This window comes from Rana temporaria, chromosome 13 (assembly GCF_905171775.1).
Source record: "Rana temporaria chromosome 13, aRanTem1.1, whole genome shotgun sequence".
Classification (NCBI taxonomy): Eukaryota; Metazoa; Chordata; class Amphibia; order Anura; family Ranidae; genus Rana; species Rana temporaria.
In genome coordinates, this window is record NC_053501.1 from 68,415,192 (window position 1) to 68,434,169 (window position 18,978).

The 18,978-nt window shown below is 44.9% G+C and overlaps 1 protein-coding gene across 1 annotated transcript in view; it reads right to left on the minus strand.

The window, feature by feature from the left end:
• Positions 1 to 18,978, minus strand: part of LOC120920799 (cytosolic phospholipase A2 zeta-like) — a 94,096-nt gene that overhangs the window by 14,249 nt on the left and 60,869 nt on the right. Inside the window, exons 11-15 of the mRNA XM_040333111.1 lie at positions 16,827 to 16,959; positions 13,855 to 13,991; positions 13,507 to 13,729; positions 4,173 to 4,287; positions 3,152 to 3,289 (exon numbers count right to left, since the gene is read on the minus strand). Of these exons, the coding sequence (XP_040189045.1) occupies positions 3,152 to 3,289; positions 4,173 to 4,287; positions 13,507 to 13,729; positions 13,855 to 13,991; positions 16,827 to 16,959 (746 nt within the window). The remainder of the gene's footprint in view (positions 1 to 3,151; positions 3,290 to 4,172; positions 4,288 to 13,506; positions 13,730 to 13,854; positions 13,992 to 16,826; positions 16,960 to 18,978) is intronic.

Here is an 18,978-nt window from a genome sequence, read left to right on the forward strand (position 1 = left end):
AAACTGACGGTTTAGCTCCCTTTCCCACTTAAGCATACCCGGGGGCACGAAGTCTGCGCATGGAGCATTTATAAGACTATAGGCTACGGAGAGTGTATGTGACGTGGTACCTGAGGATTTGCAGAGTTCCTCTAGTGGTGTGAGGGGCTGGGCATTGGTGGCTGGCGGTGTCAGGGAGCGAAGGAAATGGTTTAGTTGGTGGGACCTCAGGAAGTCCAACCGAAACGGGCCTGTGGGGTCAGAAAGTTCCGCAATAGTATTCCATCGTCCTCCCGAACTAAAGAGGGAGGCTTGGTGGAATCCCGCCTCGACTAGATCTCGAAAAGCCAAGTCACGTATGCCCGGTATGAACTGGGGGTGCCCCAAAATGGGACACAGCGGTGAGTTGTTCGAGGACAAGGGCGTCTGTGAGATGAGTCTGGCACAGACTCGCGTCGTGTTGCCAATCAGCGGGTTATTTCTGCATTTCTACATCTGATTTTACCCTTTAAATCTGTCCCGAAATAGTCCAATTGCCACCCCCCCCCCCCCTCCTCAGAATTTTGCTTTGGGGACCAAAATATCCTGACTTCTATATATTCAATTTCCAGGATGATGCTACGATCAATTTCATTGTCACCGAGCTCCTCTACAGGTGGGTGGAGCAAGAAGACAACAGAACATAGCAGCCCCGATCAATGCTTCCCGCCTTGTAGACACCACCGCTCACCACCGGCATGAAGATGGATGTCAGACATGTCTTCTTCACATGTGAGTCCCGACTACTCTGCTTTCCAAACTACCTTGCTGTGCCATAAACCTGCCCTGTACTTTACAGAGCAGGTTTACTGAAAGAAGGGGTAACATTCATTATATTTTAGGAGTATAGTGGGACTTTTCATTTGATACATAAATGTATTCTGTGGAGTGTGGAGAAACACTGTTCCATTGTGAGTCTTTGCTGATCCATCCAGCACTTGTAGAGGAGATGGGGAGGAGATCCAGTGCTTATCCAACTTACCCCTAGCTGTCTCCCATTCTGAACTTATTATTTGCCGCTTCAGTGAATTATGATATAGTGGTGATGAAGCACAGTGCCAATTTGCCCCGCCCCTTGCGGCTGGAAGGAACACAGATGAATGTGTAAGGTTCTATTTTCCTCTGAGTTCTGCATGTGTGAACATGGCAGCGTCAGTTATCACGATCTCCCTCCTGTGTGACCTGCTTCATTCACCCTCTGCCTGCCCATTACAGAAATGTGCAGAGAGGAGCTGTCCTGAGGCGTGAGCATAGAGCTCTGTACATGTGCAGGCTGGGGCAGTGCTGGGAGTTTCTAGAAGCTGTAGAATGAATCACTGTATTTCAGCAAGCTGCAAATGTCATGGAGTTTATTGGGAGTCAGAGATTTCTCTTTCTCAGTTTGATTTCAGGAGTCCAGTGTGCTGAAGTGTGGAACGGTGGATCCTGTTTTCTATAGCCTTGTAAAGTATGTTCTGAACTAACCAAGAAACTACCAGGAAGGTACTAACTATTTAAACTGTCAGTATTACTCAACTCAAACCAAACATTATTTCACAATTATGATCCTGTTGTTGGCAAGAGAGGACAGGTAAACTACTCACCTGCTCCTACAGGACATTCCACAGTTTGTGCCAGCATGGTAACAATCTCAGGTGATGATTTCTCTGCTCTAACCAGCAATAGGATCAGAAGTGTAAAATAGACATTAAAGCGATATTAAACCCAAAAGAAAACAATTATTATATTGCAGCCAATTCTTAGATGCGACGGCTGCATTTGTTTTCTTTTTAGGCTTTCTTTCATTTTCAGTTGGTGATCCAACCAACTGTCCTACAGATGTCAGTTACACAGAGGAGACACAATTTACCACTGGCAAAACTTTTGTCCCCAAAGGAATAAAAACTGTCCACTGTGACGGATTACAGTTTGGCTTCAATTTGTTGCTAGTTCATCTAGCACTCCCCTCCTTCAAGACTAAGGCTGGGTTCACACTACGGTTTTCCCGTCCGTCAGCCGCATACGATTTATATGAAAAACCGTATGCGGCTGAAACGGACGGGAACGTATGGAACCGCACATATGTGCGTTTTCCATTGACATTAATGTTAAAGGAAAACGTATGCGGTTGCCATACTGTTTTAAAAACGACCGCAAAACCGTGGTTGAACACGGTTTTGCGTACGTTTAAAAAACGTTTTGCCAGCAAATCGTACGCACCCGGATGCATCTGAGTGCATACGATTTGCAATGCATTGTCTATCTATACGTTTTCCCGTCCGTGCCCGTACGTTTTCAATACTGAAATCGTATGCGGCTGACGGACGGGAAAACCGTAGTGTGAACCCAGCCTAACAATGCTGCTGTTTAAAGTTGCCCCCTGTGCTTCTACATCCAGAGTGTGGGCACTCTAGTACAGGATGTATTACTGGCCAGATCATCATTTTTGATTTTGGGTTTAATATTTCTTTAGGTGAACCAGCCCCCAGTTTATGCACACTAAAGTATTGTAGATATTCTGCAGTAAAGCAGTAAAAGAAGTGGACCCTCCCTACCATAAAAAAAAAACTTTGGATCTTCTGAACCCACCCCTGAACTCTGCATCATTTACTACTGAACCCTTGCACTGTTCGTCCTTTTAAGCCATGGCCAATAGTCAGCACAGTGAAAGCCGCAGCCAATTTTTTCTGCACACCACACTTTTTTGTCCCCTAGAAGCGGGCCCAACCTATGAGCCAACTGCTTTCATAAAATGTCCCTGTTCCTGCACCTTGCAATTTATCCAATCCTGACTTCTGCACTGTGTATGTAGGTATAATGATCAGGTGTGGTCATCGGACGTAAGTAAGAGGATTGATCATGCCTAACACAGGGTGGGGGGGCACAGTTTGGCATGTTCACCCTGGACACTGAATGAGCTTGTCCCGCACTGCTGGCTAATTTATATATATATATATATATATATATATATATATATATATATATATATATATATATATATATATATATATATATATATATATAGATAGATAGATAGATAGATAGATAGATATATAGATATATCCAAAAGCAGAGGAAAAGCAGTGCCTCTAAGTGGTTTATCATTTGTACTCTACCACTATTGTGTGAATCCAGGCAGATTTACATTTCTCACCTTGCAGGTAACAGAGTTTGGGTTCTGACCTTCTTTGAATAAGATGTCCCATAAAGAACTCGCTGTCAAAGTCTTCAGTGCGAATGAAGGCTCCATATTTACGAAATCCAATTTCATGTGGTGTAAATTCACACCATTCTGCAAAAAATGAAATTTGAACATAATATTTAACTATTACATTGAAGCCAATTTACTAAAGGATTTGAGAATGTTCACACATTCAAATCTGTGAAGATTCGCTTAAAATATCCTAGAATAAAAAAGGAAAATTTCTGTTTACTTGATCTATCTGCGCATGAATGGATAAGAAGTGAATATTCATGCAATTTATTGAATGAACAGTAAAGAGTCTAACAAGGACATTGAGAGGACATGAAAACTAGGATAAAGTGATGCCCATATTTATATAGCGCCAACAGCTATGATTAAGCACAGATCAGATGTGTGAAATGCATCTATGTAACTAACACCTGGTGTCCCTGGTGTATTTTGACTGTCTGCAATAAAAGGCACTTTTGGAAACTTTGGATGTGCAGCCATTTCTTCTTTTTCTCAAGTTTTTACGGAGGCGGGCCGGGGCTAGCACTCCTACTTGGTTCCAATCAAGGTACTGCACACACCTGGAGCAGATTCCTCTTCTTTTGTTTTATATAGCGCCAACAGTTTGCGTAGTGCTTTATAATGTGAGGGCAAACAGTACAGTTACAATACAATTCAATACAGGAGGAATCAGGGGGCCCCGCATAATGGAAACAGATTCCAACTGTTGTTTTTTAGTCTTAGTTAGAAAAATAATGCTACCTGACTGGTGCTAATGAATATCAGGACATTTTTATTTCATAAATATAACTACGCGAGTACATGCCCCTGGATCTGAGATGAAACATTTGGGTGAGAAAAAAGGGCAGCAGAGCCCAACCTTCCCAACTAATGAGCTGAGTAGTAAACATGCAAAAGTCTGCAAATACCCCTTCTACAGCATGTGATCTGTTATGTAACCCAACGGTATTCCATGCTTTACCTGCAAAGTCTGCTCCACTGATGTTCACTCGAACATTGACTCCTGCATAAATAGGGTAAGGATTCTGACCCTTCTGCACACACTCCTTCTGGTCTGAAAGTTTGGCTGGATTATCCTAAAATATTTGAAATAAAACAAATTGTTCATTAAGTAAAAAGCAGATTTGTTTCTGGAAGGATGTATTATCCATTATGAATGCATTTGTCATAACCCCGGTTCCATTGGCTATAGAAGTCTGCATATTGGATCTAGTAGATGATCTCATCCCTGCCAGGGTGGGAAAGACTGTCAGCCTACTTCTTTTCTAATCCAGGAAGGCCATTGCCCTGCACTGGAAGAAGAGCCCCCCGTCCACTTCTTTTTGGAAGCAACTAATAAATAATAATCTTGCACTCTACAAAGACATTTATACTAATCGTGGCTGCCCGACCAAACATGACAAAGTGTGGTCCAAGTGGTTGGCAGATCCTTCCACTGCCTCCTCTTGATATGGTATGGTTGTGGTTCTGTTGCCCAATGCCCATGAGATGTTCAAAGTTGTTTGAGCATCCTTTCAGGTTTTACATCTTGGTCTCTTTTTTGGTTAACACCCTAAGATGAGCTTAAAGGAGTTGTAAAGGCAGAAGGTTTTTTAGCTTGATGCATTCTATGCATTACGATAAAAAAAGAGATTTTTAATACAGCTTACCTGTAAAATCTTTTTCTTGGAGTACATCACGGGACACAGAGCGGCATTCATTACTATATGGGTTATATGGAGTACCTTCAGGTGTAGACACTGGCAATCTCAAACAGGAAATGCCCCTCCCTATATAACCCCCTCCCATAGGAGGAGTACCTCAGTTTTGTAGCAAGCAGTATGCCTCCCAAAATGGTCCTCAAAAAAGAGGGGTGGGAGCTCTGTGTCCCGTGATGTACTCCAAGAAAAAGATTTTACAGGTAAGCTGTATTAAAAATCTCTTTTTCTTTATCGTACATCACGGGACACAGAGCGGCATTCATTACTATATGGGATGTCCCAAAGCAATGCTTACAATGAGGGGAGGGAGAACATCTCCAAGACAAAAGGATTTAATTTAGAGATATACTCAAATCATAATAAATCCAACTTAGTTGAGAAAAATAATTTTAAATTTTAAATTTAACTCAAAAAGAGGAGCCCCCGGAATCCGAGGGTCTCAAACTGCAGCCTGCAGCACTGCCTGCCCGAAGGCAGTATCAGTATTCCTTCTTACGTCCAACTTGTAGAATTTTGTAAACGTGTGGACAGAAGACCGGGTTGCCGCCTTGCAAACTTGAGCCATAGAGATCTGGTGGTGTGCTGCCCAGGAGGCGCCCATGGCTCTAGTAGATGAGCCTTTAATGATACTGGAGGAGGCAACCCTTTCAAGCCGTAGGCCTGAGTGATTAATTGCTTAATCCACCTAGAAATGGTGGACTTTGCAGCTGCCTGCCCTTCTTGGGCCCATCCGGTAGAATGAACAGCACATCTGTTTTCCGGATCTTCTTTGTAGCTTTAAGATAGGCCTTCATGGCCCTGACAATATCCAAGGTATGCAGCAACCCTTCCTTTCTGGAAGTAGGTTTTAGGGAAGAAGGATGGTAATACCAATCCTGGTTCAAATGAAAACTGGATATGACCTTCGGTAGGAAGGAAGGATGAGGGCGGAGAACGACCCTGTCCTTATGAAAAACAAGATATGGTTCCTTACAGGATAAGGCCGCTAGCTCCGAAACTCTTCTTGCGGAAACTATGGCAACCAAAAATACTAACTTCCTTGTCAGTAGAACCAAAGGAATTTCAGCCAACGGCTCAAACGGTTGTTTCTGTAAACTTGACAGAACAAGATTTAAATCCCACGGACAAAGCGGGGATTTAACTGGAGGTCTAATACGTAAGACCCCTTGAAGGAAGGTCTTAACCAGCGAGTGGGTGGCCAGCGGCCGCTGAAACCACACTGACAGAGCAGAAATCTGTCCTTTGATTGTGCTTAATGCCAATCCTTTATCCACTCCTAGCTGGAGAAAACTTAATACTCTATCGATGGTAAATTTGCGAGAAAAGCCATCGCTTGGACTCACACCAGCCTACATAGGCCTTCCAGACCCTGTAATAAATCACCCTAGAGACCGGTTTCCTGGCTCTGATTAGGGTAGAGACTACTTTCTGAGACAGACCTCTACCCCTGAGAATCAGGGATTCAGCTTCCAGGCCGTCAAATTTAGATGCCGTAAGGCAGGGTGGAGGATCGGACCTTGCGATAGCAGGTCTGGCCGTAGAGGAAGAGTCCAAGGGTCTCCCACTACCATCTTTAGATGAGTGAGTACCATGCCCTTCTGGGCCATGCTGGAGCTACCAGGATGACTGGTATGTGTTCCACCCGGATCCTGCGCAGCAGGCGGGTAGTAACTGGAGCGGGGGGAAACGCATAAAGAAGTTTGAACTGATGCCAAGGGCAAACCAACGCATCGGTTCCGCAGGCCATCGGATCCCTTGAGCGGGATATGAACCTGTCTAGTTTCTTGTTGAGTCTCGATGCCATGATATCCACGTCCGGCACTCCCCATCTTTGGCAGAGTGCTTGAAAGACTTGTGGATGCAGAGACCATTCCCCGGCCATAGAGTCTGGCGGCTTAAGAAGTCCGCCTGAAAGTTGTCCACTCCTGGAATGAATATTGCCGATATGCAGGGCACATGCGCCTCTGCCCATAGGAGAATCAAGCTCACCTCTCTCTGAGCGGCTTGACTCCTGGTTCCCCCTTGGTGATTTATGTATGCCACGGCCGTGGCATTGTCTGATTGAATTCTCACCGGGAACCCCTGCAATTTTGACGTCCAAGCCCTGAGGGCTAGTCGAGCAGCTCTGAGCTCCAAGATGTTGATGGGCAACTGCTTCTCTGGCTTTGCCCAAGTACCTTGGCGAGTGCAACCATCCAAAATTGCTCCCCAGCCCGTCAGGCTGGCGTCTGTGGTCACTATCTTCCAAGCCACTGGGCTGAAAGACTTCCCCTTCAGTAGATTCTGAGGGTCTAACCACCAACACAGACTTTGTCGGACTCTTGATAAGAGCGGCAACGGGATATCCAAGGCCTGTGGCCTTCTGCTCCATGCTGACAGGATGGCTGCCTGTAGGATGCGAGTGTGGCTCTGGGCGTATGGTACCGCCTCGAACGTGGCCACCATCTTGCCTAGTAACCTCATACATAGGCGAATAGTCGGTTCTTTCTTGCTTAGAACCAGTAGGATTAATTCCTTGATGGCTTTTACCTTCCTCAGAGGTAGGAACACTCCTTGTTGTTCTGTGTCTAATCTCATGCCGAGATATTCCAACTGCCTTGTGGGCTGGAAAGCTGACTTTTCTCGATTTAGGACCCAGCCGAACCTCTCGAGGTATTGGACCGTGAGGGCCACTGCTCGCTCCAAGCCGGGAGAGACGAGTGGTCTATGACTAGGAGGTCGTCCAGGTATGCTAGGATCGTGACCCCTTGGATCCTTAGCTTGGCTAGGATCGGAGCTAGGACCTTCGTGAACACCCGGGGGGCCGTAGCCAACCCGAAGGGAAGCGCCACGAATTGGAAGTGACGCGAAGCCACCATGAAGCGTAGATATCTTTGATGTGGCTGATAAATTGGAACATGAAGGTAGGCATCCTTTATGTCTATGGACGCCATGAAGTCGTCCTTCTGGAGTGTGCAGCTGCTGACCGCACGGATTCCATCCGAAATGAGCGGATCTTTAGATATGCATTTACCATCTTTAGGTCCAAAATTGGCCTGACATCTCCATTGGGGATGATGAATAGGTTGGAGTAGAAACCCAGCCCCTGTTCCAGGACTGGCCGGAATCCGAGGCGGATCGTTTGGAATCCTCGACTCCTGGAAATGAGGAGGAGGAAACCTTAGGAAATCTAATTTGTAGCCTGTGGCCACGGAAGACCGTACCCACTCGTCGGGAATGCTGGCTTCCCAAATCTCTGAAAAGAGTCGCAGCCTTCCCCCACCTTCGTGGGTGGGGGCGCCCCTTCATAAGGTTGGCTTGGGGGCTGGTTTTGCTGGTTTGCGAAACCACTGCCTTTTGCCTCTAACAGCCTGTCCTTGTGATTTGCTGTTGAAGCCGAAGTTTGCTTTTGCAGGAGGCCGTCGATACTGCTTGGCATTAGAGGGCCCCTGCCCAGGGGAATACTGTCGTTTAAACGCAGGCCCCTGAACCTTCTTCTTAGTTGGCAAGAGAGTACTCTTGCCGTTTGAAATGGTCTGAATGTATTTATCTAGGTCTTCTCCGAAGAGTCGTCCTCCATGGAAGGGGAACCCTACCAGGAGCTTCTTGCATGGGGGCTCAGCCTCCCAGCTTTTTAACCATAAGAGTCTTCTCATATGGATAAGGGATAACGATAAACGTGACGCTTGCTGGATAGAATCCTTGATTGCGTCTACCGTAAAACATATGGCCTTAGGGACATCCGAAAATTCTTCTGCCTGCTGGGCAGGAATAAGTTTAAGCATCTGCTTAAATTGATCGATAATGCTTGAGCGACCCCAATCGCAGCCACAGCTGGCTGTACTACTGCCCCTGCAGTAGTGAAGGAGTTCTTAAGTAGTGCTTCCAAGCGCTTATCAACTGGATCCTTGAACACCTGTATGTTTTCTACAGGGCATGTTAACGATTTGTTAACACATGAGATGGCTGCGTCCACTGCAGGAGTAGCCCATCTTTTGGAAAATTTTCTTCCATAGGATATAGGACAGAGAACTTCTTAGGTGGTAAGAAGATCTTATCTGGCTTGTTCCAATCTTGGAACAAAACTCCCTCTAATAGAGGATGGATCGGAAACACAGCATTGCTTTGAGGCGCCCTCAGTGAGCCCAAAGCTGAAACCGTCGATACCTGGAGATCTGGTACTGGCAAGTTGAATGCCCTATGGACCAAGTCCGACAATCCTTGAATCCACCAGCTCTCCCTCAGGGAGACTGCCCCAGACTCCTCTGTATCCGGATCTTCGATCCCTGAACCTACTTGGTCCTTGTCCAAGAGGTCGTCCAATTCCCCTGAGGAAAGGACCTCCTCTTCTGAGGGTCCGCGCTCGGGCGACGGAGATCTATTCCGCTTACTGCCCCGCATAGCTGCGGCTATCATTTTACCCATGCTTTTCTGCATCTCTTTTAAAGAGGTGAGTAATACCTCCTCCGTGACCATCTTAGGGTTGGACTGACCCGCGTCAGCTCCAGCCCCAGATCCCGATGGCCCCAAGGCTCCCTGTGGGGAAAGCAGCGGCATAGCATTGTCCGAGACCTCAGACTCTCTGGGGGAATCCCCACCTCTTGTACCCTTGTTTTTTGATGCCATGGTACAATACCGAGGTACACCTGCTACTTATTGGTACCTGGGACTTATAAATAGTTAAATGCCCAAACACCTGTTTGGGGGATAAAAAATGCTTCCTCTCCCCTAGATGACACTTTTTTTTTTTTTTTTTTTTTTTTTCTTCAAAAAAAAAATTTTTTTTTTTTTTTTTTTTCAAATCTAGGAAAGAAAAAACATTCTGTCCCCCTGAGTAGTATTGCAAGAAAAACTATGAGATGGAAAAGAAACAGCCTATTCCTAGGCTTGAAAACAGTCTTTCTGAAGACTGCAATATTCTTTCTGGCCACTGTGTGTCCTCGGCGCCCCGTGCTTGCCGTTCTGGTCTTTCCTCCTCAGTTCCAAAGTATTGAATGAGCTATATGGAACAAACAAGGAAGGGCCGCCCCTTCCTTAAGCCACTGACCCGCCCTTCCCCCCCAGCAATCTCAAACAGGAAATGCCCCTCCCGACAGGGGGGGGGTGGGGTTGGGAGGAAGGGACCTCTCTGCTCCAGCAAACTGCAGCCTGCAGCCTGGAACCATGAGGAGGTCGGCGTTTTGCCTGCTTTGCAGGCCGTGAGGAGGAAGACTGAATGGAGCATCGCCTGGAGGCTTGCAGGTAAGCACAGCTCTCTGACACACACATATACTTTTATATCACAGGCCCCACTCAATGCTTTTCCAACACTACAAGGGAGGTCACATCTTATGGGGAATAATACATATAGAGCCATCCTATCTTTATGATATGTGACTAGTTTGCCAGATGCAGTGCATAACTTTAGGCATGTCCCCTGTGACCCCCCAGAAAAAACCTGCTAAGAACCAAGTTCCGCAAGTTTTTCCCCTCACTTACCTGCTCCATGCCGCAGGACTTTGCCAAGCAAGAGGCCCAATCTTCCCCCATCTCGGTGGGGATGTCTAGACCTTCAGGCCCTGGGTTCCTATGAAGGATCCACTGTCCTGGGCCCATATAGCACTCTGGCAACAGAAACATTAGGCACCCAAAGGTTTCTAAGTTCTGGGCCCAGGGTCCAGCTCTCTAAAAGAAAAGCATTATGGGCTATACCCCAAGGGTTTGGGGTCCGGTTACTGACCACTTTAGCGCTGAGGCTTTTTTGGACAGAACCGGTTAGCTCACCTAATCCCAAGGATGTGGAGGCAAGCTAAACCATGACTAACACCTAAGACACTGGCGGAAAAACTGAGGTACTCCTCCTATGGGAGGGGGTTATATAGGGAGGGGCATTTCCTGTTTGAGATTGCCAGTGTCTACACCTGAAGGTACTCCATATAACCCATATAGTAATGAATGCCGCTCTGTGTCCCGTGATGTACGATAAAGAAAGCCTTCTGTGTGTAGCAGCCTCCCTCTAATTACCTACCTGAGCCCCATCTCTCTCCAGTGATGTCCACGATCCCCTCAGCCATTCATGACACTCCTCCTGATTGACTGAGACAGAGCAGCGTCACCATTGGCTTTGTGGCTGTCAATCAAACACAGTCAGGCAATCAGTGGAGAGAGGGGGCAGGGCCAGGTCGGGGATCTGTTTTTGAATGGATACACGGAGCTCTGACTCAGCTTGGGTGCCCCCTGTAGCTAGCTGCTGGCTGAGGGGCACTCGAAGAAGGGAGGGGCTAGAGCAGCAAAGAGGGACCCGAGAAGAGAAGGATCCAGGCTGCTCTGTGCAAAACCAACTGCACAGAGGAGGTAAGTATAACATGTTTGTTATTAAAAAAAAAAAAAAAAACAAGTCTTTACAATCACTTTAATGCTCCTCTTTTCAATGCCAACTTCTCCTGCGTGGGTAACAGGACAAATATTGTGTTTTTTGTTGTACCGTACTGTTAAACTTCAATAAAAAGATTTAAAAAAAAACATATCTGATTGGTGTTGGAGTAGCATATGTTAACCAAAATATTGAGTTCTCTTATTTGCTCCCTTTTATTCTGTTAAAGTAATTTTTTTCCAAAAAAAAACATGTCATACTTACCTGCCCTGAACAGTGGTTTTGCACAGAGCAGCCCAGATCCTCTTCTTCTCGGGTTCCTTTTTCTGTGATCCTTGCCCCTCCCTCCTGTTGAGTGCCACCACAGCAATGAGACATGGAGTACCAACCTGGCCCCACCCCCCTCCACTGATTGGCTAGCTGACTTTGATTGACTGCAACGGGGGCCAATAGTGGCACTGCTGTGTCTCAGCCAATGAGGAGGGGAAATCTCAGATGGCTGAGACACTCGTGGACATCGCTGGACAAAGAGGGACCTCAGGTAAGTGTTAGGGGGGATGAGGGGGGCTGCTACACACAGAAGGCTTTTTATCCTAATGCATACAATGCATTAAGATAAAAAAAACTTCTGACTTTACAACCACTTCAAATTACAAATATACCATTGAAAGCGGTTTTAATATGCGTTTGATAACTGCAAAAACCTGTTGGTTTTGTCAGAAATTCAGAGCTGCCCTGTGTCCTGTTCACTCTTCCCGTGTTATCTTAGGAAGCCCAATTTGTCCCTCCTAATTCCTAATTAAGGGGTCAGTAGTTTAGCAAAAATAAATAAATTTGCATGGCTGAATTTATTGTAAATTTTAGCCCATATCTGTAAATTAATAGACAAGTTTGCTTTTGGCTGATCAACAGCTATTTTTCAGTATTTGCAGCGTCTTTATAGAGTTAAAACATTGGCAAAATAAATAAATTGCAGAAATGTGCTGAATATTTATTTTTTTGCCCTGAAGTACACTTTAATGTTCTTAAAAACTACAAAAGTGTGGTTTCTAGTTTAAAAAAACAGTTCTAATTTGTAGAATTGGGCAGTTGCGAACAGGTAAGGCCGCCTACACACGGTCGATCAAAACCGATGGAAACGGACTGAAGGTCCGTTTCATCGGTCCAAACCGACCGTGTGTGGGCCCCATCGGTCAGTTATCCTTCGGTCCAAAAATTTAGAACTTGCTTTAAAATTCAACCGATGGACGCCTAACCGATAGGTCAAAACCGATGGTTAGTGCGCAAAAGCATCGGTTTAAAACCCGCGCATGCTCAGAATCAAGTCGACGCATGCTTGGAAGCATTGAACTTTATTTTTCTCTGCACGTCGTTGTGTTTTACGTCACCGTGTTGGACTCGATCGTTTTTTTTTTAACTGATGGTGTGTAGGCACATCAGACCATCAGTCAGCTTCATCAGTTAACCGATGAGAACGGTCCTTCGGACCGTTCTCTTCGGATGGACTGATCGTGTGTACGCGGCCTTACAGTTGAGGACTGTAGGAACTGAACGCCTGTAATAAAAGCTCAGTACATGTTGGAAACGAAAACGTATTAGCAAGTGGAGAAAACATATGTGCATGTTTCCGCGCACAAGTACCGGCATTGGCGCCAAAAATCTATTTGAGCTGGACTTCTACATGGATGGATTATTGAGTGGTCTTCAGCTAGTTCCTGCTTTACCCGAGCCTTGACCTGCCATACCTGCTTACCTGTGTATGACCCGGCTTGCCCCTGACCTGTCCCTGGTTTTCTGCCTGCCTGATTGTACTCTGACTTTGCTCCAGTCTTGCATTCCTGTACCTCTCTGTCCGGCTGTGTACCGATCCCGGCTTGTGTCCTGACTGATTTTCCTGTACCTCACTGCCCAGCTGTTGATGACCTTTTGGCTTGTGTCCTGTCTGCCAATCAAGTATAACCATGTTCTAGTTCCTGGTTCCTACTAGGTGATCTACAGTTATCTGCTTCCTGCAAACCCCCAACTAGCACTACCTGCTACACTGGCCCTCATGCCTTTCTGTGTCCTCACACTTCCTGTCATCAGTACCAGGGGTGTTGGACAAGAGGTGCAACAGAAGCACTCTCTCCATTTTCGATCTCCACCAGGTACGTAACAAAGCCTCAGCTTCCAAATGCTGATCTGTCACTGGACAATGACCACCTAACAGTTCTTGTCATCATACTAGTTTCTTCAATTATAAAAGTCAACATTGTGCTTCATACCTTCTGGTGAAGAAAATATTCTAAGACAAGACCCCACAAATCGGTGAAGTTGACTTTGTGTCCTTTCTTCTCTATAGCCACCAGTTCTTTTGTGCAATGTCTGAGTCGATCAGCTGAGAATGCTCCAGCTTTGTTTGATGTAACAGAATTTTTTGCTCTGCTAATAGGTTCCTGGAGAGCCTTCTGTGACCAATCAGAATCTTCATAAAGTGTGCACATGCACCTTGAGAAACAAATAATAGAATTATAAATTAAGGAGCCATATTACTATAAGAGACCTATAATCTTTAGTGCTTTAAGCTTTACCATAGAATTACAGAATGTAGTTTAAATGTTTTACGATCATACCAAGTTGATCCAGACACACCAGATAGGTAAGTGATGCTGTCCAGTAGCTTCAGTTCTTGAAGGCCTAGTAGACTACCATAGAATGAGGTCATTGCTCGTGTTCCTCCTCCAGAACCTAAGACTGCAACTATGGGAACCTGAGAATAAATATACACTTAAAATCTGTGCAGGAAATCACAAACAAAATAATGTATGCAAGTCCCCATATATGAGGAAATATTTTCAGAGACAGTGCCTTGAAAAAGTTTTCAAACCCCTTGAAATTTTCCAAATTTTGTCAAGTTACAACCAAACACATAAATGTATTTTATTGGGATTTTATGTGATAGACCAACACAAAGTGGAACATAATTGTGAAGTGGAAGGAAAATAACTTTTCCACATTTTTTTACAAATAAATATCTAAAAAGTGTGGTGTGCATTTGTATTCAGCTCCCTTTACTCCGATACCCCTAACTAAAATCTATTGGAACCAATTGCCTTCAGAAGTCACCTGATTAGTAAATATAGTCCACCTGTGTGTAATTTAATCTGAGTATAAATACAGCTGTTCTGTGAAGCCCTCGTAGGTTTGTTAGAGAACCTTAAAGAACAAACAGCATCATGAAGGCCAAGGAACACACCAGGCAGGGATAAAGTTGTGGAGAAGTTTAAAGCTTTGAACATCTCACAGAGTACTTACTGTTCAATCCATCATCTGAAAATGGAAAGAGTATGGCACAACTGCAAACCTACCAAGACATGGCAGTCCAACTAAACCGAGAGGCTGGGCAAGGAGAGCATTATTCAGAGAAGCAGTCAAAATGCCCATGGTAACGCTCAGGTGGGAGAATCAACTATTAGTTGTGCACTCCACAAATCTGGCCTTTATGGAAGAGTGGCAAGAAGAAAGCCATTGTTGAAAGAAAGCCATAAGAAGTCCTGTTTATAGTTTGCAAGAAACCATGTGGGGGGACACAGCAAACATGTGGAAGAAGGTGCTCTGGTCAGATGGGACCAAAATTGAACTTTTTGGCCTAAAAGCAAAACGCTATTAGCTAGATTCACGTAGTTTGCCGCAACTTTAAGGCGACGTAGCGCATCGTATTTACGCTACGCAGCCTTAAGTCAGAGAGGCAAGTACTGTATTCTCAAAGTACTTGCCTCCTAACTTACGGCGGCGTAGTGTAAATGCGGCGGGCTCAAGCGCGCCTAATTCAAAATAGGCTGAGGGGGCGTGTTTTATGATAATATGCTTTGACCTGACGTGATTGACGTTTTTTTTGGAACGGCGTCATCCGCCTACATTTCCCAGTGTGCATTACGGCTAAGTACGCCGCACGAGCCTATTGATTTCGACGTGGACGTAAATGACGTAAATCCCTATTCACGGACGACTTACGCAAATGGCGTAAAATTTTCGAATTTCGAAGCGGGAACGGCGGCCATACTTTAACATTACTATTCCAACTATTTGTTGGAATAACTTTAGGCCTGATAAAGCGTTACGTAAATGGCGTATCTGTACTGCGTTGGCCGGGCGTTCGTGAAAAGGCGTATCTAGTGATTTACATATTCTACGCCGACCGCAATGGAAGCGCCACCTAGCGGCCAGCCTAAGTATTGCACCCTAAGATAGGACAGCGCAAGCCGTCGTATCTTAGATACGTTTAAGTGTATCTCTGTTTGAGAATACACTTAAACTTAGGTCGGCGCAGATTCTGAGTTAGGTCGGCGTATCTACTGATACGCCGACCTAACTCTACCTGAATCTAGCTATATGTGTGGTGGAAAACTAAAACTGTACATCACTCTGAACACACCATGCTTTTCTTCAGCAGGGACAGTGAAGCTGGTCAGAGTAAATGGGAAGATGAATGGAGCCAAATAGTCCAGACCTAAATCCAATTGAGAATCTCTGGCAAGACTTGAAAATTGCTGTTCTCCATTCAACCTGACAGAGCTTGAGCTACTTTGCAAAGAAGAATGGGAAAAAATGTCACTCTCTAGATGTGCAAAGCCAGTAAGGGACATACCCAAAAAGACTTGCAGCTGTAAATGGGAATGTGTGGAATTACTGCGCTTACCAAAAAATTATATAAAATGTATAGCAGCTGACACTACAATGTGACAAAAATTGTATAAGTGAATAGGTAGAAAGTGCAGCGCTAATAACAGCCAAGTGTTGATGCATGAACATTCGTCTATCTGAACTAATGTTTGAAATACATATGAACTAATGTAAAAAAAAAAATTTAAGATATATGGATCATCAATAATTGCGTGTACCAATAATAAAGTGCATCTGTGCTAAAACAAATAAGAATTGATTAGCACAAATAACAGCACAAAAGTGCATACGTGCTGGAAATTAGTTGGTAGTCCCAAATAAGAATCCAGATACATAATAATCAGCTTAAATGTCCATACAGTCTATGCTAGAGACAAGGGATGAAGAGTGTGTACTGATCTAAAAATACTCCAGGGACCCACGTGCCATATAGATACCCCAGTTGAAGTCACGTAGGATGAAACGCGTTGGTTTACTGTCTCCAGATTTTCGGTGATCTACACCAGAGTTCCAGCTCCTATCTTAAGCGTGGTTGACTCGCTGCCGCTGGCACGTGGGTCCACAGTCTCCGGTAAGAGTACCTACCCCCTTCTCTGGGTGGAGGAGAGCACTATCCTGGGTGTTTTTCAATCAGTACAAACTCTTCATCCCTTGTCTCTGGCATAGACTTTTTCAGTTTACCAGCTTGGTTCACAGTATGGACATTTAAGCTGATTATGATGTATCTGGATTCTAACCTTTCAATAGTTTGTTCTGTGCACTCAGTTTGCTCAATGTTTATTTTGAATCTAATACATCTGTGGAAATGTTTGTGGCATACTGCAGTATATACAGTGCTAACTTAAATAGAATGATCGACTTTGTAAGCTCAGTAGGATGTGGCATGCTTAGAAAAACGTGTCACTTAGGAATAACACCCTACCTCTTGGGAGCCAGGGTCAAGTTGCAAGACTTCTTCAAGGGACTTTGCAACAATCTTTTTCCTCTTCTCTAGAAAGTCTCTCTCCCCTTGTGAAAGTTCAAATCCAAGACGGATATCAAGTTCCTGAGGACTGCTAATAGATAGAAAATAAGACATGATGGTGTTACAAATCATAGAATAATATTTCCAGTTATATTTTGAGGTTTATAACTCTGGCCTGTATATTTCACTATGTGCAGCTGTCATATGCATAATACTTTCTATAATCTGACAAATTTGTTCCAGTTCCTATTATGAGATACTTATAGGCAGATGCCTACCAGTTGGGTCCTTGCTACATAGAGAGTCTAGGCTGCCGAGGTGGGGAAGGGTTAATATTGGGTCTGCTGATTTACCAAGCTTTTAGGGGGAGTCATTGGCTCCCGCTGCTGTCAATCACAGCCAGTAAGGAGGGAGCGGGGACTGGGCCAAGCCCTGCTCTGTGTGTCTTATGAACATGCTATGCCATAAAGACATGGATGAGCGAGTTTTGGGTGGAGGAACTTGACTGGCCTGCATAGAGTCCTGACCTCATCTTGATAGAACACCTTTGGGATGAATTAGAGTGGAGACTGCAAGCCAGGTCTTCTCGTCCAACTTCAGTGCCTGACCTCCTAAATGCTTTTCTTGAAGAATGGTTAAACATTCCCAAAGAAACACTCCTAAACCTTGTGGACAGCCTTCCCGGAAGAGTTGAAGCTGCAAAGGGTGGGCCAACTCAATATTGAACCCTACGGACTAAGACTGGGATGCCATGTGCATGTAAAGGCAGGCATCCCAATACTTTTGACAATATAGTGTGTGTGTGTGCGCGCAACATGTAGAAAGATATATGTTGCAGCATATGTTCCCACACCTAAAAATGTTACAAAGTTACATAGTAGGTGCGGATGAAAAAAGACAAGTCCATCAAGTCCAACCTATGTGTGTGATTATATGTCAGTATTACCTTGTATATCCCTGTATGTTGTGGTCGTTCAGGTGCTTATCTAATAGATTCTTGAAACCATCCATGCCCCCCCCCCCCCCCCCCCCCCCCCCGCTGAGACCACTGCCTGTGGAAGGGAATTCGACATCCTTGTTTTTTTTACAGTAAAAAACCCTCTACGTAGTTTAAGGTTAAACTATTTTCTTCTAATTGTGATGAGTGGCCACGTGTCTTGTTAAACTCCATTCCATGAAAATGTTTTATCCCTATTGTGGGCTCACCAATATGGTATTTGTAAATTGAAAATCATATCCCCTCTCAAGCGTCTCTTCTCTAGAGAGAATAAGTTCAGTGCTCGCAAATTGTCTTCATAACCAAGTTCCTCCAAGAAAAAAAGAATAAGCCCAGGGACCCCCAAGAGAAGAGGGAGAAGGCTGAGTATAAGGAACTATATGTAACAGGCGCTTTCAGCGCTGTAATGCGTTCCACGCTGGAACGCATATGGCGCCCGCGCGATGACGTCATCGCCCGTCGCCGCGTGCGTTCCAACCTGAAACGCGGAAGTGCGCCCTGTGATTACCGGCGTTTTCTCCCTGCACCTGCCCGGCTCCTATAAAGAGAACAGTGTGCAGACAGCACACTGTTCTATTATTGTCAGCCGTAGCCGGCTAGGCTACAATGAACTACAGGTACCAGCAAACTTTAAACCCTGTAAACCATGCCACCGTGGATGGCTGCCTGATTGAAGCGTGATGCAGACTGCCATGCTGGGACACCTTAAGAATATCTTCCACCAGGACACCCTATGCTACAGAATCCCAAGTCTTAAGCCCTGCAAACGGATAAGTACAAATTGTGTTACTTGTAGTGCTTTAAGAAGACCTGCTACACATATTGCTGTTAAACAATTACTGTACTTAACGCTGGCTTCTTAGCTATCATCTCCTACTTGGGACTGACTGTTGTGTTTTGGGTGTTTGCTGCGCAAAGATCTTAAAGGAAGATATACTCTCAAATGAGCTGCGCTATATATGCCTCTCTTATGCAATTACTAGTTGCTATCACTATTCTTATTTACTATGTGCTTGACATAAGTTACTGAACATGTTCGCCCTAACTTTTCTATGCTAAGGGATGAGGTATTTCATACCTACTCCCTTAGTGACCTAATGCATTTTTACGTTA